Raw genomic sequence first — 26,214 nt, 5'->3', positions numbered from 1 at the left:
TTATTCAATGGCGTAAGGGCGGATAAAAATTAAATGCCGCAATCTTTTTATGCTTTGAGAGGAACAGTACTTTGCAGTCAACGTTTTTGCTTGCAATTTAATAGTGATTTGAAACTCAAATAAACAGAGCACTGACTAAAGAGAACCTCATGGCCAAATCTCTAACCAATAGAATCAGAGTAATGGAAGTTTGAAAAAATATGAAAAACTTATATTGCCGCAATGGCACCAGACAATGTTCAACATCAAAGATCAAAACTTACACATAGGCAACAAGAGATTTTCAAAAACTCCTCAAAAAATATGCCCACATGCCAGTTACAATTTAGACTCAACTGTTTTAGCCCTTCGTCTGGACAAAGAAAGCGGGGACGAGACAATTCTCTCCAAAGTCAACTCTTTTAGAAGAGTTTGGTATGTTGATCCAAGTGAATTAATACAATAGCTGCCAGAGAATAAGTAAAAAGTCTGTTGAATGTATATTAGTAATTAAACTATATATGCGATTCTTTGCCATTGAAGTTAAATTGTAACATTTAACCTGAGTAAATATTTTTATATTTAAACTTTGTAACATTAGATTGTGTCAACGACCAACTCAACACACCCTGGAAATTCCTTTCCTCGTTAAAATGAGGAAAAGGTAATGTATATACTGCCTCTGGATCTCTGATCTCCATCTTTCTCTTAAACCATCTTACTCTACTAAATATGGGAGCAAGTAAAAGCTTTTACGAAACCAATGTCAAAAATGGCAGCCTTCTGAAGATTAGGAGAAATGATCACAAGCAGATACCAGCATAGAGTTAGTTGAAGGCGTCTCAAGGCCATCCGCACGAGAGTTTTTCTCGGGAGGCCATTGTTTTGACCTCAACTTACGCACGCCTAAAGCTTCGTTTGGTGGAGATTTGATCTTGGAGTTGGACCTGAAACTGCAGAAAGCATTTCATATGCTTGTTTTGCAGTTGGGCGACATGATGGATTTGATTCAGTACACAAATAAAATAATTCAACCAGCCGCTGAAGGATTTGTGAATCCTCCTCAGGAAATATTCCCTCATCTCCCGCCAGAACCTTGTCCTTTGATTCAGATAAAAGGTTATCCAATTCTGGATTAAGTTGGGGCCGTAGTCCCATCTGATTAATAACAGAAACTATTAGTGATCCAAATTCACAAAATGTCAGACCTAAATGCAAGAAACAAAGACCATGCTGCAAGATCACCTAATTAGGTGACTGATTTTTCTACCTGTAATGAGTTATGAACCTCTACATCCGATAACCCCATAAAGGGTATTTGTAGCGTCAACAACTCTAAAATAAGGCACCCAAACGACCAAATATCAACTTCCTGCAGCCATTCACGAATAAATGAGCAATGGATATTCAACCTTGAAGAAGACAAAACAACCCCATCCCATTTGCCTATAGTACACACGTTTACAAGAAGTAGAACTGACTTCTCAGGAAAGTATTAATTGGAACGAAATCCCCTTCGTGGAACATGCAACTGTCATAGTAAACTTGCAATCATTATGGACATCACAAAGATAGCCATAAGCCAAAGAGGGCCTACATTATATCTGGTAAGGCAGATTCAAAATGGAAAAAGTAATTATCAATCAATAGGAAAAGGTTAAAACATAATCAGCAAAACATTGATAACAAATACACAAATTCATAATGAAATGAAAATTACAAAACTACAAGCATCCTTATAAGTAGGAGTACAAGAAGAAAAAAGGGGTTAGCTCAACCATTCATCACCAATGCTGCTGGACATATCGCTAATTTGCAAGCACGCCATCAGGTCCCGAATTCAAATTCACTCACTAATCTAGGCTAACGAGTTAACAGGAATTGTCATTCATGAATGCTGAGAACATCCCTTTGGTTTCTCTGCAAGGTAAAGTAATCTGGCAAAATGAATTTAGCTGTAAAAGCCTTGAACAAGCCTGAAGACTGCCTTTTACTGGTTAAAAAAAAAATGAAAATCTTCGAATTCCTAATAGAGTGAATGCTGATGCAAAAAAGACACTAGCAGTGGCAGAAGTTCCAGTTTGCGTGAATGACATGATTGTGCCACAGAACCAAGAATGTGGTTACAAAGAGAAAGGAATTGGTGGTTGCATATACACTTCATTTCTCAAGGCAAAAGTGTTAAGCTAATAGACTGGATTAAGGTTAGGATTGGTCTAGTTAAAAGTTAGAGCCAGCATCTTAACGAATTCCTGGTTAAGCTTGTGAGCCAATTTAGTCTGAAAGAGTGTCAAATAAATAAATTAGGATATAAGACAGTTGCAATCTTCTTTCATTCATCATTTTTCATCAATTCCAAATTTTGATGGGTGTTCCCCCTGTGAAGGTTGCAACATGCAACTAAGATTATATTTATCTTAGAGGCTGATCAATAAGCTTAAATTCGACTTTATAAGCTGATCAATTGATAGAAACCATAGAAACATTTCGGATTCTTAATAGATTGAATACTGACACAGAGAAGACACTAGTCTTGGCAGAAGACCTAGTTTCCCTGAATTACATGATTGAGCCACTGAACCAAAAATGTGATTATACAAAGAAAAAATGTTATTTTTTATAACCTAGTTACAGATTTGCAGTTCAACAAATATTCACAAAATAGAAACAAACAATATTATCTACTCTGATTTGTAAGAGCAAATACTCTGGGTTAATTAACCAAATAAATAGCAGGAGCAAAATGACACGAAACCAATCATATGCAATAAAACAACAGAAACTTACCCTGGAAATCCCAGCGTGGGGAATACCAGCAAACGCTGGGCTTATTATACAGCTTCAGAAGAAATATTTTTCACAGCAGTGAAGCATAAAAACTGTTACTGAAGCATCAAAACTGATAGCTTGTAGGCTTGAATGTAAAAATACACGAGGTATTTTGTAATAATAATTTATTATATATAAAAATGTACAAGTGATATAAAATGTTACAATGAGATAATAATTTATTATATATAAAAATGTACAAGTGATATAAAACGTTACAATGAGGACCCGCATATATGCCTAAGCAGGTGTCCTTTCGTCACTGGGCATGTCTTTTAGACATGCCTTTTCACTTAACTTAATGACTCTTTAACATAACCAATATTTAATTATTTAATATTTACATTTATTTTATTTATTTACTTGTTATGAATTATATTCATAACATAGCCCCTTCCTTCAGAAGCTTTGTCCTCAAAGCTTTAATGCTGTCGATTTTCTTCACTTAGTGTCAGTCATCTTGATGTATATAATCTGACAATCGTCTTGTCCTGTAGCTCACCAGTAATATTGTCTTGAAACCAGGGGTTTTTTTTATATATTGATGTCTTAAAGCTAGGGTTTCTCTATCTCCACTTTTTTTCTTTTTTAAAAAATTGATAGTTTTTTTAATAATAATATTTTTTTTTACAATAATGCTTTTTTTCATTTTTTATAATAATTTTTTTAATAATAATAACAAAAATTTAATAAATATTATGTAACTTTTATTAATTAATATTATTATGTATCTATTATGTTATGAATTAGTCTGAATATTATGTTGAACGTGGCCAACGGAGAGGTCAAACCTTTTGATCGGCAACTAGTGCAGATGGCAGAATCGTCGAGGTAGACAGGCCATTCAGGGGTTGTTTGAGTGGTCCAATCGTGGTGATGACGGACAAGCATGAAGATTTGGTTGGCGGAGACGTATGGGTAGGCAGCGTATGTGTATGCGGAGCACGGCCCTACAACACTCGTTGACTGCAGTCGAAGTGAAGCAATGGCACTATGGGCAACAGAATTGATGATAGGAAGCGGGGCTCTGTTCACGGTTTGCGTGGGCTGTAACTTGTTTCAAGCCACGCTATACAGTGTATCACTCAAGCCACACGAATCGACGCAACAGTATCAATCGAGCCACATGAATCAACGCAACAATTACGCACGATCCACGTTCGAAACGACGCCAGAAATTGTTCAACCTTCGACTGGGCATGTCGCTCAAGCACGCCACTTGACAAAATACTCACCATCGCCTTCGTAGCCCAACTCTCAGAGAGCCCAAATGCATCAAATCCAACAAGTGTTGACTCCGTTGAGGTTTTAAATCAAACCCTACATACCACAGTAGACCATCTCTTAAACGTAGAGCGTGGACGGCCATGACCAGCAACCAGTGGCCGCTCGCTGCATTCTCCCACTGTTAATTTCTCCATAATACGATCAATTTTTTTAGCTTCACCAGGTAGACAAAATCCGTTAAGAAACTCACGAATTGCACTATCAAATTTCATGCCAACAAAGTTCATTGCATCTACATAAGCATGCATAACAGCAAAAGGGAATTCTTCATGCTGACCCAAAAAATCACCAATCATCGCCTTATCTAGGCCAGGTGTTGTTCTTAGAAAATGTGTTACTACTTGGGGTGTCTTCTCGACCAACATATTAGACAAAAGATAGTCAACACCTTTATTAGCCTTCCTATTGAACTCTGCAATTGCAGCTTCCATTGTTGATTTATGAGCCTTGGCCTTTTAAAACTGACTAGGTATGTCCTCTTTGATCCTAAATTCACCTGTTGGTAGAATCCTAGCTGAACTAGACTCCTTTTCAGGAAGTGTACTATCGAATGTATGCTCCTTTGATACTTGATGAGCATTTTCCCATGTTACTAACGATTTTAGCACATTCACAAGACATTGTAGTGATGATACTTTCGTGGATGTCTTCTATGCAAGAGTTATGGAGCTGGGATCTGTATTTAATGTACCCTGTGCAATTCTTGACAGAGCATTGACCATTCGCTCAAACAAATTGGTAGCCTCTAAATCACAGTCATAGTTCACAAATATATCTGTCAGCATTTGAGAACCCTTGTTGACTTTTTCAACATCTTCCTCTTGTAAATCATGAGGCCACTTATCCCACTGAACATCATCAATCGAACAGAAACACTCTTCCAAATCTTCAAACAGATTGGTAGCCTCTAAATCACAGTCATAGTTCACAAATATATCTGTCAGCATTTGAGAACCCTTGTTCACTTTTTCAACATCTTCTTCTTGTAAATCATGAGGCCACTTATCCCATTGAACATCATCAATCGAACAGAAACACTCTTCCAGATCTTCAAATCCCATTTTAATGTCCATATCATTTATATTCACAGATTCTTTGTCTAACCCAAATCTCTCCTCTCTTAGCGTGTTTGAACCAAAAGCCAAATTTGTTTCATTGGACCTATGAGTAACTTCTTGATGATCAAATCCTACAATTTTACCATCATCAATATCTTTGCCCAATTCTCTATCTGAAGTTTTCTTTGATTTCCTCCTTTCAAACCCCCCTTCATTTCGCTTCCCAGCCTCCTGCAGGGTTTCCTCATTGGCATCTGAATCGATATTGCTTTCGTCTTCCTCATCCTCATCTAGACCAAAGTCTTCAGGACGGAGTGATTCTGCTTTTTTCTTTGCATTCTTAGTACCTCAGCCTCTTCAACTGTCGATAGCTCATCATCACTAGATTGGATCTCATAGTCAATATTATCAGCACTATAATATCGGTTTTTTCCTTTGCCCCATGTTGCTTTCCTTTCTTCCTCTTGTTCATCAGCTTCTTCTTCCATTAGCTGTGCAACCTCATTTAATTCTTCATCATCAAAATCATCTATATAAGGAATTGGAATGGGCCTTCCATTGGGAGCGCCCTTACTGCCCTTTTTCTTCTCCTTGACTGAGTTTTCTTCAAGGGGATATTTTGCATTGTCATGCTCTAGTAAGGACACCAGCTCTTTTTGGATCACTTCATCGACCTGCTCAATGAAATTTGTTGGTGCAAAAGAATCTTTATCATGACCACTTATAAAAATTTCACATTGCTTTTGTTCCTTCCCATCCTTTAAGGGAAAAGGCATGTCATTAATTTCATGTTCGTCATATTTTTCAGCTTCTTCAACAATCTTCTGGCTAGCAAGCTCATCTTTATCTTTAAGAACACCTATATTCTCATCATAATCTAGAATTGTCATAACAGTTGTCACGTATCCACTTTGATTTTCGGTTTCATTCATGTTACTATCCACTGCCCTTGTTGCCTCTGCTAACAGAGGTTTTGTTCTTTCTTTAGATATAATAACAACAACCTCATCATCATCATCTTCATCTGGATCATCATCTTGATCATTTCCTGCAATATCTTCATTTTCAACATTATAATCATCTAATGCTTCACCTTGTTTCTTTTCACCATCGCTATCATCTTCCTTATTATTGATTTCCTTTCAACATGCTTTAACTTTTGCAAATGATTTTTCTAAACGCTGAAATGCTTCTTGAATTTTACTAAACTTCTCAATGCATTCAGGACGTGAACGTAATGGCACATTGTGCAGCGAACAACGTTCAAAGACCCGCATGATTATATTGTGCACCATGGCTCTGATACCACTGAAGCATCAAAACTGATAGCTTGTTGGCTTGAAAGTAAAAATACACAAGAGGTATTTTGTAATAATAATTTATTATATATAAAAATGTACAAGTGATGTAAAATGTTACAATGAGGACCCGCATATATACCTAAGCAAGTGTCCTTTCGTGACTGGGCATGTCTTTTAGACATGCCTTTTCACTTAACTTAATGACTATTTAACATAACCAATATTTTTTTATTTTATATTTACATTTATTTTATTTATTTCCTTGTTATGAATTATATTCATAACAAGCAGAGTTACAAAAAATTGCTTTGACATTTTAAACAGCAAATCAAATTGATTTCAACCCTCACTCGGCCCTTGTACGACCCATACGTGCAACCCAGCAGAAGCTCTCTTGCACACAAGGAACTCGGTCTACACAGCCCAAGAGCAAATGAACCCTCTCTTATTCGAACTTCCCCTAATCTCGCCTCTTGCTAGCTCGACCTAGCTCTTTCTTGCTCTCACTGCCCAAATATTGCACTCCAATGAATACCCAACTCATGTCATTCGATATATTTCTTCTATGGCTCAAATTCCCTATTTAAAACACTCAAAACCCTAATCTCAAGTGAAATCTCTAATCTCAATATTTGAGATTAGATTTCAACTCACTGAGATCAACAGCTACAAAAAAGTAACCAACAATTAATTAAACTATTGCCTAGAGTCCTAACTTAGGGAATTCATTAAATAATTGTCGTAGAAGATAATTGAGATGGTTCACTGCATGTAATGGCACATGATCCATGCAAAGCCACCTTCCAAGCTACAAACTCAACACTCTCTCTTAGCAAGGAGGGTGTTCTACACAACACCCAACTTATCTTTGAAGAATACAAACTTTCCTTTCCTCAAGGCCTTGATCAAGATGTCTACTACTTGCTTGCCTATGGGAATGTATTGCAGCTCCACTTTCCTCTTCTGCACACAATCTCTGAAGAAGTAGTACTTGCTCTTAATGTGCTTCGACTTGTCATGGAACACTAGATTTTCAAAGTGTTTGATGCAACTCTAATTATCACAATAAATGGCAATCGGGTCTAGCTCCTGGTCAAAAAGACCAAGAAGGAGTTTCTAAAGCCAAATAGCCTCGCACATCGCCAGATTGGCCACCATGTACTCGGCCACTGTAGAACTCAATGCAAATGCCTCTTTTTTATGTTGTACCAAGAGACAGCGTCTAATCCCAAACTAAAATTGCACCTGAAAATGCATTTCATGTCAGCGAAACTACCTACCCAATTTGCATCGGTGTACCCCTCTAGCTCTACTCCATCCTACTAAATATAGCTCAGCCCAACTCGACTATACCTCAGAGATATCTCAAACCTACTTTGCAACTACCCAGTGAACTCGCCTAGGCTCTACCATAACCTGAGTGTGTTTACTGCAAACAAATGTTTGGCTTAGAGTTGACCAGATATATAAGAGAGTCAATCAATTATCTGCACAAAGTAGGGCAACTTCCTATGATCTGGAAGCATTGATCTTCTTCCAGTTGGTCTCAAGTGGCATCCCTATGGATTTGCAGTCCTCCATCCTAAATCGCTTCAATATCTCAATTGTGTACTTCCCTTGCCCAAGGAATATCTCTCCCTCTTTCTGCCACATATCCAACCCCAGAAGGTAGTGCATCAACCCCAAATCCTTCACCTCAAATTCTCCTGCAAGATCCTACTTGCAATGTACTATGAGCTCCTAAGACCCTGTGAGAAACAAGTCATTAACATATAACACCGATACGAGAGGCTCACCCTTCATCTTAAAGTGTTCTTCATGTCAGTTGAACAGCTTGCCCAATTTGAATCCGTGTACCCCTCGAGCTTCACTACATCCTGTTGAATATACCTCAGCCCAGACTCGACTATACCTCGGAGATATCTCAAAACATGCTTCACAGCAACCCAATGAACTCGCTTGGGCTCTACCATAAACTAAGTGTGTTTACTGCAAAACAAATGCTTAGCCTGGCATTGACCAAATACATAAGAGAGCCAATCAACTGTCTGCACAAAGTAGGGTACACTGCCTCTAATTTGGAAGCATTGATCTTCTAGTTGGTCACAAGTGGTGTGCCCGTAGATTTGCAGTCCTCCATCCTAAATCGCTTCAATATCTCAATTGTGTACTTCCCTTGCCGAAGGAAGACCTCCCCCTCTTTTTGCCATACCTCCAACCCTAAAAAGTATTCCATCAACCCCAAATCTTTCATCATCTCAAACTCTCCTGCAAGATCATGTTTGCAATGCACCATGAAATCCTTAGACCCTATGAGAAACAAGTCTTCAACATATAACACCAATATGAGAGACTCACCCTTCATCTAAATGTGTAGTACAGGTTCGGGTCAACCTCACTCTTGGTGAAGCACACGCTTTACGAATAACTATCAAACCGCGCATACCACGCCATGGGAGCCTACTTGAGCGGCGAGCCCATACAGTGCTCTCAACCCGCATACATGTGAATCCTTCCCATGCAGCTCAAAACCCTTTAACTACTCTATGTAGATGTCTTCCTCAATAACATCGTTGAGAAAGGTCATCTTCACGTCCATCTAGTGAATCCTCCAACCCATCTTTGTTGTTATTAAAATGATAGCCCGATGGATGAGTACCTAGCTACCAATGCAAAGGTCTCATCATAATCGATCCCTTCCTTCTATGAATAACCCTTAGCCACAAACTAGGCTTTGAGCTTTTACACGCTACCATCCAACATCATGCTTGATCTTATACATCCATATAAAACCAACCACTGACATACCCTCTGGCCATGGCACCACCTCCAAAACATTGTTCTTCATGATAGAAGAATACACTTCCACCATGGCATTCATCCACACCTGATGCTTGGACACCTCTTCAAAGTTGTTAGGCTCAGCCTCAACCAGTCCACTCATCAACTCCATATATCTAAAATAGTTGTTAGGCTCAGCCTCAATCAGTCCACTCATCAACGCCATATATATAAAATAGCGTTGAGGAGCCTTACTTTGTTTGACTAAACATATTGGAGTACCAACATACTCCTAGGCCTCTCTCGTTATCTGCTCTGCCCATCTAGTCCTCTTCCTCCCTGTGCTAGAAGTCTGAGGTTGAGGAACCCGTTGTTCCTCATCTTGAACAACCTACTCGACCTGCTCACTCTACTCTCCAACCTGCATGACCGTGCTCTAAGGAATATGTGTTGACTCAATCGTTGGTGCCTGCTCCTCCCAAACTTCAGCAATGCTACCAAACTTCACGTCCAATTGTCTTTCTGAGGGCATGAATGTAAACTCAATGGGATTTTGAAGTCTTGCTATATCCTACAAGGATACCCTTCTCTGTAGTAGGTTCCAACTTGGTCCTTTTTTCCTCGAAAACATGACAATACACAAGACATCCAAAGATGTGAATGTGCCTCAAATCTTGTTTCTTCCCTGTGAATGACTCCTTTGGTGTCAATTTGCCCAACACCTCGTGTGGACTTTCATTCTGCAAATATATGGCAGTGTTGAAAGCCTTTGCCCATAAAAACCATGGCAGATCCTAGTCATTAAGCATGGTCTTGGTCGCTCCAACAATAGCCATGTTCATCTACTATGACCCCATTCTACTGAAGGTTGTACAAAACTATCAACTCCTCCATGATGCATTCCCGCGCACAAAAGTCCTTAAAGGCGTTAGAGGTATACTCACCTCCATTATTAGACCTCAATGTCTTGATTTCAACCTGTCTGGTTCTCAACAAGAGACTTGAACTCCTCAAACTTACTAAACACCTCGTCCTTATTCTTACAAAAAATAGATCCAAGTCTCCCAGGAGAAATCATAAATAAGGTTAAATAGTAAAGATACCCACTCGAGAATATTGTTGACATGGGCCCACACGTCTGAGCGTACTAGATCTAAAATCCCCTTGGCCCTAGTTTCGTGGATCGAGAAACTGATCCAAGCATATTTTCCTAGTGTGCAACCCTGACACACCTCATGCTGCTCAATCTTCATTTCTAGCAACCCCATCACCATCTCCCTCAACAAATTACACACTTCGTGATGAAGATGATCCATCCTCCTATTCCATAACTCTCCCAACCCTTTGCTACAACTCACCAACGTATGTTTGGCTCAAACTGCAGTCGAAAAAAGTTTCCCTTCATGTACCCTATCACTTTTGTTGTCTTGGAGTGCTCTTGGTTCGAACATACACTTTACTCTCCTCAAAGGTCACAATGTAACCCTTGTCCTCCAATGTAGCAACTGAGATCAGGTTCTTTGTCATACCCGAAACATACAACACGTCCTCCACCAACAAGGGTTTGTCGGACTCCCTCTAAAACTTGACCGTGCCAATACCAGCTACAGGGTACTTGGCATCGTCTCCAAGCTCTATGTAGAAATCCAACTCCTCCTTCAAACTGGTGAAATACTCTATGACTCCCATCATGTGGCGAGAAGCCCCACTTTCAATGTACCACATGTTGGTGACCATAGAGCTCAAGAGACATGCAATGAGCGAAAAATAATTAACGAACCATGCTACAAATTTGTCCACCTCTGCGGTAGCAACAACCTAATTCTTTTGTTTTCCATTCTTATTATTGAGAAATCTAGGGGGCAACAAGTGTAGGTGATTTCTCTTACCTTGAAAACTGCTTGTGATGTATTTTTACTTTACTTGATTAACTTCTTCTTTTCTTTTAAGAAAAGTCTTTTGGTAGATATATCATAAGGGAGTTTTTTTGGCCTACACGTTTCGAACCAACCAGTGTGGTTCATCATCAGGACCAGATGAAGAAGAAGACCATGGCAAAGGCTTAAATAGAGAGATATGTAGAGACCATAACATTATTATTATTATTAGTATTCTTTATCATCAAACAACTACCAAATAATAAAGAACAATGAGACAATAGGACATAAGATATATGCGATCAGCCAAGGCCAAAACCCCTCCAACTGAGAGGAAAACCCACCAGAATCCTTCTCTTCTTATAGAAATTCAATTGACGAATCCCAAGACCTATGACCCTTGACCAAGGACCTCCAAGACCAAGTCATCCTTCCTTCTTGATGAGTTTTCCTTGCATAGCGTCCAGCAACAAACTTCGACCCCAGCAACAATTTATGCAACTTTGATCTAGCAGCCAACAACTTCGACCTAGCGGCTTCACAGCATCGACCTTGATGCATCATCAGAAGCTTTGACCTAACAGTTTCACAGCTTCAATCTGAAGCCAACTTTATAGCTTCAACCTTGCAGCTTCAGAATTTCGTCTAGCTCGGAGACTGTAGAAACCCTAACAAGAGAGAGAGAGAGAGATATATATATATATATATATAAAGAGAGAGAGAGAGAGAGGCCCAAAAATTTCAATCTTGAACTTTTTCTTCTTTGTCATCATTTTCCAACTTCTATCTTTAGGAGATCAAACTTGATTCAATGAGTGTCCAAATGAGGTCAAATTCCTTCAAAAAAAAAATACTATATGTAACATGCCAAATGGGTCTTCAATACATGACAATGACTCAATTGACTTTATGACAAACCTAGAAGCACTCAATAGGTGCTTGACCTGAAAATAAATATCACTTGAGCATGAAAGCCATGCCTCAATAATACAAATAATAAATTTATTTCTCTTTTCATTAAATACATAAAATCACGATTACATATGCCATTATGAAGATCGAACCTAGTTGCATATTTCAATACTTATTAGGGCACTGGCTGGCATAGTCACCTAGTTGATGGCAACAAAATCACTTCACCTTCCTTAGATCTTTCTTCTTCTCACTCTTTGAAGACGACCAATCACTTGGCCCCTTCTCGGCCTTAGATTTATCCTTTGCTCTAGTTCTTCGAATCTCTTTTTCTGATCTCCACATTGAGCACCCTCTCAGATTCCCTCCTGGATGAAGTCATCCCACATCCTCTCCAAATAAGGCAGGTGCTCTTGGCCAACAATACACTTGACAAACACCTCCCATTGTTTCAGAAATCCATTTAAAGCAATACACACCAACTCATTTTTCTTGGATTGTATCCCCAATAGCTGCCATCTCATCCCTCAACTGCAATATCCTGGTCAAATAAGAAGTCATGCTCTCGCCTTTGGACATTCTTATATTGTGCAACTTGTCCCTTAGCACCATCTTATGACTCTGATAATTGCTCTTGTACAGCTTTGTGAGCATATTCCACATCTTCTTTGCAATATCTTTCTCCGATAGATGGGCTATCAAAGGATCTTTGACCCCATTGAGAATAATTCTTCGTGCATTGGCCTCCTTGACCTCATGCAAATCAAGAGCAATTGGATATGAGCTTGGCGGCACCGCTGTTTTATTAACGTAGTTCCACAGCTTGTTCTCCTTGACAACAGTTGAGATTCGAACCCTCCAATGCAAATAGTTTGAAGAACCCTCAAGCCTGTCCTCATATTGAACACTGGCAGCCATTGTAAAATAACCCTAGAACAGATTACAACGTTGAACTCTGATACTTTGTCCCAATACCTGTGTCAAATCCCTTGCCTTTGTATTCAAATACTATCGCTCTGATACCATGTTATTTTCTTATAACCCAGTTACAGATTTGAAGTTCAACAAATGTCACATAATAGAAACAAACAATATTATCTAGTCTGATTGTAACAGCAAATACTTTGGGTTATTCAAACAAATAAATAGCAGTAGCAAAATCACCCAAAACAAATCACATGCAATGAAATAACACAGATTTATCCTGGAAACCCAAGTGTGGGGAAAAATAGCAAACATTGGGCTTCTTATTCAGCTTCAAGAGATATTTTTACAGCAGACTTACAAAAAATTGCTCCAACAATTTACACAGCAAATCAAATCAATCTCAATCCTCACGTTGCCCTTGTACAGCCCACATGTGCAGCCTAGTAAAAGCTCTTCTGCGCTCAAGGAACTCAGCCTACACGGCCCAAGAGTAAATCGACCCTCTGCTATTCAAACTTGCCCTGATCTCACCTCTTGTTAGTTCAACCTAGCTCTTTCTCGCTCTGCCCAAATATTGCGCTCCATTGAATACCCAACTTGTGCCATTCGATATATTTCTTCTACGGCTCGAATTCCCTATATAAAACGCTCAAACCCTAATCTCAAGGGTTGAAACTAGAGTTAGACTCACTGAGATCAACGGCTACAACTCAATCTGTCGTTGACTTTTCCTTTTTACAAAAAAGGAAACCAGCAATTAAAAAAACTACTGTCTAAAGTCCCGACTTGGGAAATTCATTAAATAATTGCCGTAGAAGATAATTGAGGTGGTTCACTGCACGTCATGGCACTTGATCCATGCAGAACCACCTTCCAAGTTACAAACTCAACAAAAAAGAGTTGGTAATAGCATATACACTGGATTTATCAAGGCAAAAGGTTGGAACTATTAGAATCGTTTATGGTTAATATTGGTCTAATTAGAGGTTAGACACTACATCCAACCAGTCTTGGTTGCGCTTCTGAGCCAATTAGTCTGAAAGGGCGTGAAAATATATGAATTAGGATATGGAACTGTTGCAATCATCTTTCATCTGGTTAGTGGGTGTGCCTTGGAATTTTTCAGACTGGGTCATGGTCTCAGACTGGGATGTCCTATGTCTACCCTCCCTTCTTCTAGCTGAGGGGTTAAGTAGAGCCCTTCTTGAGGCAAAAAAGAACAGGAGCATTTAAAGCAATCAAATTGGCCAGAACCTTTCCTCTCTCACATCTGTTATTTGTGGACAATGCTCGCCTTTTATGTGATGGCTCCCACCGGGATGCCATCAAACTCAAGATTTCGGATCCATATTGTATGGCTACTGGGATGAAGATTAACATTATTAAATCTTCTGTTTCATTCTCAGGGATAAAAGAGGACTCCTCCATATTCTTTTCTCATATGTTCCCTTCCCCTCAGGTGGATCTTCAGTCCAATATAAAATATTGGGAGGTTTACGTGAAAACCAATTATTACGCCAAAAGAGACCGGGGATGGATGCCCACAAGTGTTGAAAAGAGTCCTGGTGCAGTAGGTGGTTATCCCAGGGGGTAGAATAATCTTAGTGAAAACTGTTCCTGAAGCCATTCCTGTTTATTGGGTGTCTCTAACTTTCATTCCAAAAGAGACCCTGGAGCATATTAGAAAACTTTGCTGTGAATTTTCATGGCCAGGTGATAGGAACAGGAGGGCTCTCTCTTGGGTTTCTTGCAACAAAATTGTTGTTCCAATAGATTATTGTAGTTGGGACAAAAAAAAAATATTCACTCATTTGCAAAAGCTTTGGCAGCAAAATCTGTTTAGGGACTTGTTCACAAGATGGGTTTTTGTTACAAGGATGTATCAGAAGTATATTGAGCCTTTGTCCATTATGGATTGGATCAGGTCTCCATCATAATATTTTCATAGTTCTGTTATATGGAGGCTATGATGTTGGCCTTTCCTCCGGTTGGGAAATCGATGGTATCACAAGTTGGGAATGGTGATTCAGTGGATGCAAGGAAAAGTTTTGTCTTTCCCTAGGCATATTGTTTCTTCTCTAAGAGATGAGGGTTATTTTTTATCTCAAGTGGCTGGTAATAATAAAAAAAATCCTTTATATGGCAACAGGAGTGGCTGTCTGCTGAAAGACTGGGACTTATCGGTGATGATATTGGCACTTAGGAACCATACACTGCAGCATTAACGCAAGTCAAGTCAGGATTAAAGAGGACACAGATGAACTTGCATGGTCCAGGAACCCTTCTAGGGAATTGATACTCCTAACCTGGGATACAAGGTGCTGAGGGAGGATGAGGGCTCGGGCGATGGAGTGGTGGTATAAGGTTGTTTGGAAATTTCATTGTCCATTAAAATCACAAATATTTGAGGTTGATCTTTGAAAATAAGGTCCTAACTTGGGAGTCGATGCCAAAAAAGAAGCCCTCTCTATAAAGATAAATGAGGAATCCCTACACCATATGATCATTTCTTGTGAGTGTACTGTATTGGTCTAGAAGGAGACTGAAGGTAGGACGGGGCACAAAGATGTGTCAGGGCCCATGGGCGCAGCCTGTGGGACATTGTCTAAAGCCTTGGTGTGAAAACTCTTGTCAAATCCTACAAAGATCTTGATTGCCTGGGGTATCTAGCTATCTGGAAATTCTGAGTTATTTGACTATAAGTTTCCACCTCCTATCTGCTGTGTCTCCCACAGCATAAATATCCTCAGTCGCTTGACAAATCTGGTGTGTGCATATTTCACTAGTGATCCACCAATTGGAGGTGCTAAGGATATTTTGATTTGTCTGATTAATAAGTTTAATATGTTTCAAGCAGTTTTAGGCAGAGTCACCAATAAAATGTCTGAGCTTATTGCTTTCAAGACACTTTTGATATTGGAAGGTCAAAGGGTATCCAAACAATTCAAGTGATGGGAGGTTCTCGAGTGGTAGTTAATTGGATGTGTGGAGCTTCAAACATGGAAAATTTTCATTTTGCAGCCTGTGTTTTAGGTGGTTATGAATATTAAAATTATATTTTCTGAGATCTCTTTCAAACGTGTTTACAGGGAATAAAACATGACAGTGGATTCATTGTCAAAAAATGATCCAGATGGCACCAAGCTCCTGACACATATGGGCACATCAAGAGGGCTGTCACTTTCTATACAGACTTAATCCGATGTAATTCATGCAACTATATTTTACAAGTAGTCACAAATAATATCTTGATGGTCATGTTTTGGACATGTGGTGATAGATTAACACAGTGGGAGTTTATTCAGGTACTCCCATAATGCTGTGAAGAAGTCATGACTCATGAATGCTCTGTAGCATCTAAAAATGTAATAACCTTTGTTTGGAGGCATGGAGAAAACATTCACTCATTTACAAAAGCTTTCGCAGCAAAATCTGTTTGGAGACTTGTTCACAAGAATGGTCTTTGGTACAAGGATGTACCCGAAGAGTATATTAAGCCTTTGTCCATTCTGCATCCTTTCTTTTCAAAAAAATAAATAAATCAACCAATAAGGCTCACTCTAATTGCAACGTTGTTTTTAAAGAGAACATACACCATGCAAGTAAGAACCTCCCTACTTTCTCCGTCAAGAGTATCTAATCTGCTAACTTTCCTCGCATTTGAAGGGCCAAAGATAAATCTTTGAATTCTTCAAAGAATTTGTTCAAAGGTGTCAACAAGCATGACAATATTCCAGCAATTGCTAAAAATATTCCCAAAAATTAAACGGATGCAGAAAGCGAGCAAAATTTTTCAGAACAAATATTTGGCTGTGTTTGAATATAGAGCAGGCTATGCTAAAGCTGAATCATTGAAACATTAATGCATTCTGAAATAGTGACACCGACAACATATTTCAGTCTATGATCAATATATTATACTAAAACTGGTTACTTGTATTCTCATTGTAATGAGTGCGCCAAGCAGCCAAAGGTTGATGTAATTGAATTTATAATATATGCTTACCAATCCATATCTATGTGGCCTATGCATCGCTTGCATCATCTCTGGGGCCATCCACCGAGGAGTTCCAACACAAATATTAGCTGGAGGGACACCATGATGAGCAAGACAACATGTGTGTCCAGAGGAATCAAGAGGAACTGCCCTATCAAAGTCGCAAAGTTTGACTAATGGACTCTCATCTGACCTTTTTAGTTCCAAATCTATCAAAACATTTCTGCTTTTGACATCCCGATGAATAATATTCTTAGAATGAAGCTCCACTAATGCACAGGCAACATCTCTAGCAACAAACAAAGCCAACTTTCCTGGGGTGCATTTTTTCCCTTCTTTTGCTAGCCTCTCAAGCCATGCCTGTAATTCCCAACATTCATAAAAAAAATGTCACAACATTGTAAGCTGTAAGGGCAAAGATGAATCTCAATCAAAACAAGATTTAGACTAACCTCAAGACAGCCACCTTTAATATATTCCATTGCAATAATGAATTGCAGAACTTGAGATTCTCCAGTCCCATCTGATGAAGAAACCCAACTAGATGACAACTTATGGCCATATAGTTGAACTATGCATGGGTGTTCTCTCAATGCACTTAACATGCGAACTTCTGCAAGACAATTGAGTTCAAAACTTTTTTGCTGCTCTTTAGAGGATCCCCGTGATTCTAAAAAACGCACCTGGAAAATGGAAAAGAAAGAAAAATATTTAGCTTAACATAGTGCTGTTAAACCCAGACAATGCAAGCAGCTTCAATTTTTTTTAATTTTTTTCTCGAAAAACAAGCACAAACTAGAAATCAGAAAAGATGACACTGGCTACCAGTTGTAAAACATTCCATTAACAAATTATCATGGCCTTTCACGTAAAAGACCATATTTTAGAAAGTAACAATAGCTCAATTATCCAAAAAGTGCACCTTTATTAACACTCAATAAGGAAAACCAATTAGCCCAAGCAAAGCCATTGACACATCTTGTTGTTTTCCCACTAGATGATAGGAAATTGATATAGAAAAAATATTCAAGAATCCACTCTTGCACTAGATGTTATACCTACAGTGTTGTAAATTTTTCTTTGCAGTTGTGGATTTGATAGTCCCAATTCACAATGACCAACAAATTGAGAACATATGCAATAAATTTTTATAGCAAATTTATCTATTAGACAACCAAAGGTACCAACTTCTCAAAATGGCTACCTCAAAACACCAACATTAAAAAGTTCCAAGAAATGGACACAGGAAATATGGAACTGAATTCCATAAAACCCCAAAATCAAGAACAAATAAAGCATGGGGCATAACCTAACAAAGGAGCATCAATACAAAAGTTCTTTAGACCTTCTCTTGACAGTGGTACATATAAACTTGCAAACAAACCTCACAAACATATATGCTTAACAGCATATCAAAATATTCATATACATAAAAACTGCAACCCATGACAAAAGCTATAAAACAAAATGACATAACTCAAATACAAAGGTGAGAAATGCTTTGAAACATTTTTTCTTAGTCAAATACTGATAGAGGACGAAATGAATTCAAAGCAAATGGCACATTAACAAACTGATCCTAGAAATGGATCCACCATGTAATAGAGCCCAATAAACCACCATCAATGATTCCCCTTTACTATATACCTTTAAAGCTGAAAAAGTTATCAAAGTCACTACACAAGTTTGGAATCAGAAGTTAAAACCCATAATGAAAAAGCTCCTCTAGTTTGGCATTTGAGGGAGAGCATGGGAAAGCACTGGCTGTATTTGTTTTCAACCTAACATTGTGTTAAACGCTCATTTTAACACAGATTTAAAATTCTTTAAAACCAAACAGATAAGGGCCACTGGTGCATCAGTGAAACCTATTTACTCTTCAGATTCAAGGGCCATTTGGGAAGTATATGAGATGGATAACAAGAAGAGGAAATACAGCCTTATTAGTTATTACAGATTCATCAGACAAGCAGACAGACTCCCCCATGACAGTTTAGCTACCTTACTCCAAACACTGTTTTGATTTTAGATTCCATGTTCCTGTTAACTGAAAGCTCAAAATATGACTAAGGATTTCTAAAGGTTCCTAGTTCATGAATTAGAAGTGATCTTATCAGAGGTTTCCCTGACTCTGACTCTTAATTTCTACTTGCAAGAATCAAAAAGCTATCTACAAACTGGAAATGGAAGTTGTATGTCCAAGTTTGCACTGGGGGCCTGATAGACTGCACAAATTTGACAAATATGCTTGAATACATTTTATTAAAACAATACACATAAATACCATGTCTATGAGTTTTGAATTCAGCTTCCAAAGTGTCTTGGACTCCCGATGACTATTCATATTCACTTCAGACTCCATATTCCCTCAAGTGAATCATACCATAACCCTAACAGATAAGGTTTCTACCATTTTCCCTTTTAATCCGATAAGGTCCACTGGTGCATATGTGAAACCTTTTCACTCTTCAGATCCAGGGGCTATTTGGGATGTATATGAGATGGATAACAAGAAGAGGAAGTACAGCCTTATTAGTTATTACAGATTCATCAGACAAGCAGAGACTCCCCCATGACAGTTTAGCTACCTTACTCCAAACACTGCTTTGATTTTAGATTCCATGTTCCTGTTAACTTAAAGCTCAAAATATGACTAAGTAATTCTAATGTTCCTAGTTCATGAATGAGACGTGATCTTATCAGAGGTTTCCCTGACTCCGACCCTTAATTCCTACTTGCAAGAATCAAAAAGCTATCCACAAACTGGAAATGGAAGTTGTATGTCCAAGTTTGCAATGGGGACCTGATAGACTGCACAACTTTGACAAATAAGCATGAATACATTTTATTAAAACAATACACATAAATACCATGTCTATGAGTTTTGGACTCAGCTTCCAAGTGTCTTGGACTCCCATGACTATTCATATTCACTTCAGACTCTATATTCCCTCAAGTGAATAATACCATAACCCTAACAGATTAGGTTTCTATAATTTTCCCTTTTAATCCGATGGGGTGCATGTGAGACCAAGCAGAAAGCTGAAATCTGGAAGTGTACAGCTGCTACTGGCTGAATGTGCTCTCTCAATTTGGTGGTTTTGGGATGACCACAAACCCTGTTTGGCGGAAATGTTGGTTTGAAGATGGCCAGGTACTCTGGAACTCTGCTCTAAAGCTCAAAAGTCCCCAAAACATTTCCTAATTTGGCTAGAAGTTGATGTCTTCTGATTGGAAGTGCTTGCAAATGGTGATTTGACAAACTTTGGAACCCAGCTCTAAGGCTCAACAGTTCCCTGAACATTTTCTAATTTAGCTTCTGCTAATTGGAAATGGTTGCAAATGGTCTGATGATGACCATAAATTGTTCATTGTTTGACGATGATGCAAATTGCTGTCCAGCAGAAGCTACAAGTCTTCTACTAAATGGTGGTTTCCTGAAGACCACAATCCGAATCATGCCCATGGCTCTGGCTCAAGGCTCTCTGGTTCGGGTTGTGGTTCAAGCTCTCGCTTGTTTTTGCTCAATTGATAGGAATTTGAAACTTGAAGTCTGACTGTCAATTGTTGATATTAACCCCTTGCCAATCCCCCCTCCCCCACTCACCCCAAAAAAAAATCAAATACAAGTTGAGAAGGCAAAAATCTCAGAGTTAAGCTTTTGTGAGGTGAGAAATTGTGATTTGATACTTCCGGATCCATCACAATATGAATTTTGGTCGACATTTCGAGCCAGCAAGTGTGGTTCATCATCAGGTCATTGAGCTTCATAAGATAAATAGGTGAGAGATGCAGGGTCAAAAATGATGGAGAGCCAGATAGACATTAGGTCAACTAAACTTTAAATAGTCAAGAAAAAGAAATTAATTAAAAAAGAATTTAACGATAATAATCAACAAGATTCGCCCACGGGGCTTTGGATTGACGGTGAATGGGTGCGCTGTTAAGGCACTCCTTGCGATAGATCACCGGTTCAAATCCCCCGTGGGTACTTACGTTAGTCTTAACTAGAAATTAACAAAAAAAAAAAAAAAAAAAATCAACAAGATTCAAACAGTCACAAATATATGTATATATACATTAATTTTCAACTTTGTGTTAGAGGTTGTTTTAATAATATAATAATTATTGATATCGTTTGATTATATATATATATATATATATGACCGTTTGAATCTTGTTGATAATTATTGTTAAATTCTTTTTTAAGTAATTTCCTTTTCTTGACTTTTAACGTTTATTTCACCTAACATCTATTTGGCTCTCCATTTTTGACCCTGCATCTCTCACCTATTTAGAAGCTTGATCAGATTTCATATCAATGTCCTGATGATGAACCACACATGAAGATCAAAAACATTGATCCTTCATGTGGCCAACTTTATGAGGGTATTTGCTTCTACTGAAAATGCCCCCATTTACAATGCAATTTAACTAGTAAACGTACAAAAAACTACTTACAAATTACCAATTGATGGATTCTAAATGTGATTTGATCTTCATGAGTGAATATACAAACAATGCCATGTTGTTCCCTCACAGAAAATATCGATCAAGAAGGGCTATGGTGACCTTAGCTTAAAGACACATTGCAACAAAGTGTTGTGCTCCATTTATAGATATACCACTTCATTTCCCAACGTCATACTATTGAATGAATAAACCTACGTTACCAGAAACGCCTAGTCGAAGGGCCGGAAACGTCGTTCCCTGTATCTGAAATGGAAACGGGAATGATCCTCCTAAAAAACGCAAACAAAACATATTTGTTTTTTTTCCAAAATTTCGAAACGCCACTTTTTATATCAGAAACCTATCAAGGAAGTTTTCAAACAAAAAAAAACCATTCCCGAAAATCCGGAAACAGATCCACCTTAAAAACTTGCCGAGAATGTGTATTAAAAAAAGCTTTTAGGTTTACATCTTGACCGACCTTTTCATTGTCTAACTAAATCGACCGACCACTCCCGCTCACTATTGTTGCTTAGTTGTTGTTGTTTCTTGGACTCTTAGAGCTATCATTGCTCTGCCATCGCTCAAGCTAAATAGAGGAGCCATCATCGTGACAATGACACTCAGTTGTTGGAGCCTACTCACTATGCTCAGTCACCAGTGCTGTTGGAGTCATTCCTCACCGGGGCACCCTGTTGTTGACAGTTGGAGTCATGACACCTGTTGGAACTTGGAGTCGTCGTGAGAGGAGTCGTAGGTATGTGTGGTGACTCCACCAAATCCATGTATCAAAATCACCCCCATGCATCCAAATTTTTGTTGTCTTAGCTCTAATAACTTTTTTCTATTGACCCAAACTTGTCATGCTTATATTTCTCCAAATTCAATAAGGGTATAATATATATGCTCAAAGAAACCAGAATAGATATTTGAGCCATACTTGGAGCTTGGATTATTTTCTATAGCAGTAGAGCCACTCAATAGTGGAGTGTACGAGGGCTCATTTGTCGAAGTATGACTGAACTTCCTGGCAATATTACTGAGATGTGGTTCAAGAATTTTGGAATGGGTATTAGCACCATCTAAAAGTAAATTTTTAATTTATAGGTAATGGATATCAATATCTACAAGTCAACAGGTTATACATGCCCAGTAAATATCACAAGCTTGGTTTCTTAGCATGTACACCTTAATGTTATGTGTAGAGTCTAAACATTGGTTTCTTGGAATATTTTGAACAATTAGTATAGCGTTAATATGCAAAATAATTTGCATTCTGAAATGAGTAAATTTAAATATTGCTCAAAAGTTCTGCCATAAGTCACTTGATATTTTCCTTGATTGGTTGCTGTAATGAAGCTCTTAACACGGGTATTGAACTAAATAATGCTTTCAGGGGCTTCTTGAAAATAAATGGCAATAACTGAGGACCTCTGATTTGAACAGCACCATGACAGATTCTTTATGATAGTACTTATTTTTTCCCTTCTGACCTTGCCCTTTGATTTGAACAACACCATGGCAGATTTTTTATGATACGATTTCTGTTTTCCCTTCTGATCCTATTTAGCCCATTGCATTTACATTCTGTCACTCTCTCTCATTTTGTGAGATTTTGTAAAGTTTTGTAGATGTTCTATGCTAAGAGCAATTTCACTTTTCTCACAGCAATCATACAAGTAGATAAGCAAAATGCAGATAGAACATATAAGCAGATCTTACAGAAGACAAATCAAAAACAAGAAAAATGTATGTGTTTGTTTCGGCGGTCAACAGGATGCTTCAACCAGCAAAGTCTCCTTTGGTCAGCCAGCCCAGCATGTGTCACAACAACCCTCCAACCAGTAGATGAGTCAACCCAAGTCAGTTCTACAAAAGTCAACGCTGTCCTGAAAAGTCAACGCAAGGGCAGCAAGCTAAAAGTCAACGCAATAGCAAAACGGTCAACCCTTTGACCTCGATTTTTGTGCCAGGTAGTATGGCCTTCAAAAATCGAACCTCCCACAAGTTTTCAGCTTGTTTGGACCAAGCGTTGACCAAAGTCAACACTGGTCAAACTTCTGCGAAACCCTAGCAGCAGAAAAATCCTCTTCGTCCTTCCCACGTGTGGCTGAAATTCGTCCTCCAGGTAGCTCGTACTTTTAGGATGAGAGAGGAAGATGTGAGTTGTGTTGTGATCTAATTCTCTCCAACTTTTCCTGTATATATATATCCATCAATGAGGGTGTGTGACACATCTGTTGGGCATGTGAGCCTACATTACAAAACTGGCTGACCTTTGCACATATAATTTATTAAGAATAATAAATTCAAAATATAAGTTCTGCTCATCGGATTAAGACTATTTTTATATGGATTTTACACCTCTCAGAAAGAGGAATCCAACAAAAATATTAACCTCTTAATCTGAGCATCAGAACATGGAGTTTGGACCTAGTTGTCCAAATTTAACACTCCCTCTCAACTAGGGAGAACTCCATCTATTAGTGCAATTAACATCGTGAGTCATCCCGCCGAAACTTGCGTTGCTGGCTTCTTTATTTCAGAACAGAAGTGGGTCAGTCACAAAGACATCATTCCCCGACTGACATAATCAGTCCAGAGGTCCCAGACCTCACAAATCTTGATCCCAAATCAAGTGGTTGGACCATGCCATCCTAGATAGAGAGTACGGCAATCTCTGATGCGTCCATCAGTCTTTGCTAATAGTCTCTAGCTTTTCCACACCTCATTGGCCAAATGAGAGGTACTTCCCATGAGCCCTGAACTCAATGGGTAGGATGCATACGGGGCATAGATTAAATGAGTGGCGAACCAGCTCAATAATCACAAGAGTGGGGCAGAAGCATTATGAGTGCTTATAGCTCCGAGAAGCTATCCCTAAAGCCCCCCAGAGCTCCCAGAGCTCATCGTCCAACAGGACCCACATCATAGGGTCTTTCCACGACACCAAGACTCTCACGGAAGGTTAGGAACTTGACCTTCCCCAGGGGCTTAGTGAGAATATCCGCGACCTGCTCATCAGTTCCTATATGATCGAGCCTTACGGCGCCTCGCTGTACCATATCCCGGATAAAGTGGTACCTGATATCAATATGCTTGGATCGGTCGTGGAACACAGGATTCTCAGTCATACGAATCCCACTCTGATTATCACAGAGTATTACAGTGGTATCTAGCACATGTTGGAACAGCTCACTAAAGAGCTTCCTCAACCAAACTGCTTCACAACAGGCCATACTAGCAGCAATGTATTCGGCCTCCGCGGTGCTCAAAGCCACCGACTTCTGCTTCCTGCTCATCCATGAGATCGAAGCAGAACCAAGATTGAAACAGCATCCAGATGTGCTCTTACGATCCACCACACTGCCAGCCCAATCGGCATCAGTATATCCCCGGAGTATCACACTCCCGGCAGTGTATCTCAGCCCATGGTTTATCGTGCCCCGAAGATATCTCAAAAGATTCTTGGCACCAACCCAGTGAAAATGATGAGGCTCAACCATCTGTTGACTCAAAGTATTCACTGCAAAACATATGTCCAGACGGGTGTTCACTAAGAACATCAAAGCTCCTATGAGTTGACGATACTCAGTAGGATTGGCCAAGATAGGCCCTGCAGCGCTGCCACTCAACTTCTTAAAGTTGAGTTCCATTGGTGTCGACACGGACTTACAGTCCACCATCCCAAATCTTTCCAGAAGCTTCACAATATACTTTCCTTGAGAAAGGAAAATCTCTCCAGGTCTCTGCCAGACCTCCAGGCCTAGGAAATAGTGCATCAGTCCTAGGTCTTTCATCTCGAACTCAGCAGCAAGCTCCCTCTTACATTGATGAATGAGAGGGTCATCACCTGTCAGGAAGAGGTCGTTCACATACAGCACTAGAATGAGAGGCTTTCCTTCCTCAACCTTAAAGTAAAGGTTTGGATCAGCATTGCTTCGAGTGAAGCCCAGCTTCATCAAGTAACTATCCATCCTCTCATACCAAGCTCTGGGTGCTTGCTTTAACCCATAGAGGGCTTTCTTCAACCTGCAGACATAAGTGTCTCGATCTTGAACTTCAAATCCCAGAGGTTGTTCTACATACACCTCTTCCTTTATTGCACCATGCAGAAAAGCGGTCTTGACATCCATCTGATGAAGACTCCATCCTTGCGTAGCAGCAAGGGCTATGATGGATCGGATGGTGGTATATCGAGCCACAGGTGCAAATATATCGTCATAGTCAATTCCTTCCTTTTGAGAGAAGCCACGGGCAACAAATCTTGCCTTAAACTTTTCAGCACTCCCATCAGATCCATGTTTAATCTTGTAGAGCCATTTAGCGGTGACAACAGATTTGTCCTTCGGTCTCGGGACCACATCCCAGACATCATTCTTCATAATAGCCTCATATTCTTCATGCATAGCATCCTTCCAGACTTGATGCTTGATGGCTTCTTCAAAAGATCCAGGTTCAGATTGTATAATAGTACTCATGGCAGCTAGATACCCTTGGTATCTACACGGCTTCTTGCTTTCTCGGAATGTTCCCCTTGGGGCAGCATGACCCTCAGCATCTTCGAGGGTGTCCCTGAGCCATGATGGCCTCTTTCCTAGAGAAGGGGAAGGATCAATAGGGTCCATTGGCCCTTCAACATCAGGCATAGTCTCATCCTGGGGTTCTTCCAGATTTCCAGGTCTTTCTTCATGGTTTTCTTCAGATCTAGGAAGATCTACTACTTTCTTCAGGGAAGCATCTTCATCAAAAGTGACATCATGGCTTATCTCTACTTCCCTTTGACCAGGTACATAGACTCTATATGCCTTAGA

General features: G+C 39.2%; 1 protein-coding gene across 2 annotated transcripts in view; it reads right to left on the bottom strand.

Moving 5' to 3' along the window:
• Positions 1–478: 478 nt before the first annotated feature.
• Positions 479–26,214, bottom strand: part of LOC149143472 (Leucine-rich repeat protein kinase family protein) — an 82,763-nt gene continuing 57,027 nt past the window's right edge. For both annotated transcript variants that reach the window (XM_089452211.1, XM_089452212.1), the window contains 4 exons: positions 17,401–17,631; positions 16,958–17,308; positions 1,250–1,351; positions 479–1,137 (listed from right to left, as the gene is read on the bottom strand). In XM_089452211.1, coding sequence (XP_089308337.1) covers positions 886–1,137; positions 1,250–1,351; positions 16,958–17,308; positions 17,401–17,631 — 936 coding nt within the window. In that variant the 3' untranslated portion in view covers positions 479–885. The remainder of the gene's footprint in view (positions 1,138–1,249; positions 1,352–16,957; positions 17,309–17,400; positions 17,632–26,214) is intronic.

This window comes from Pinus tabuliformis, chromosome X (genome assembly GCF_031772625.1).
Source record: "Pinus tabuliformis cultivar Carrire ecotype Pingquan chromosome X, CPIR1, whole genome shotgun sequence".
Lineage (NCBI taxonomy): Eukaryota > Viridiplantae > Streptophyta > Pinopsida > Pinales > Pinaceae > Pinus > Pinus tabuliformis.
The sequence above is the reverse complement of the archived record's forward strand: the minus strand, read 5'-3'. Positions and strand labels throughout refer to the sequence as shown.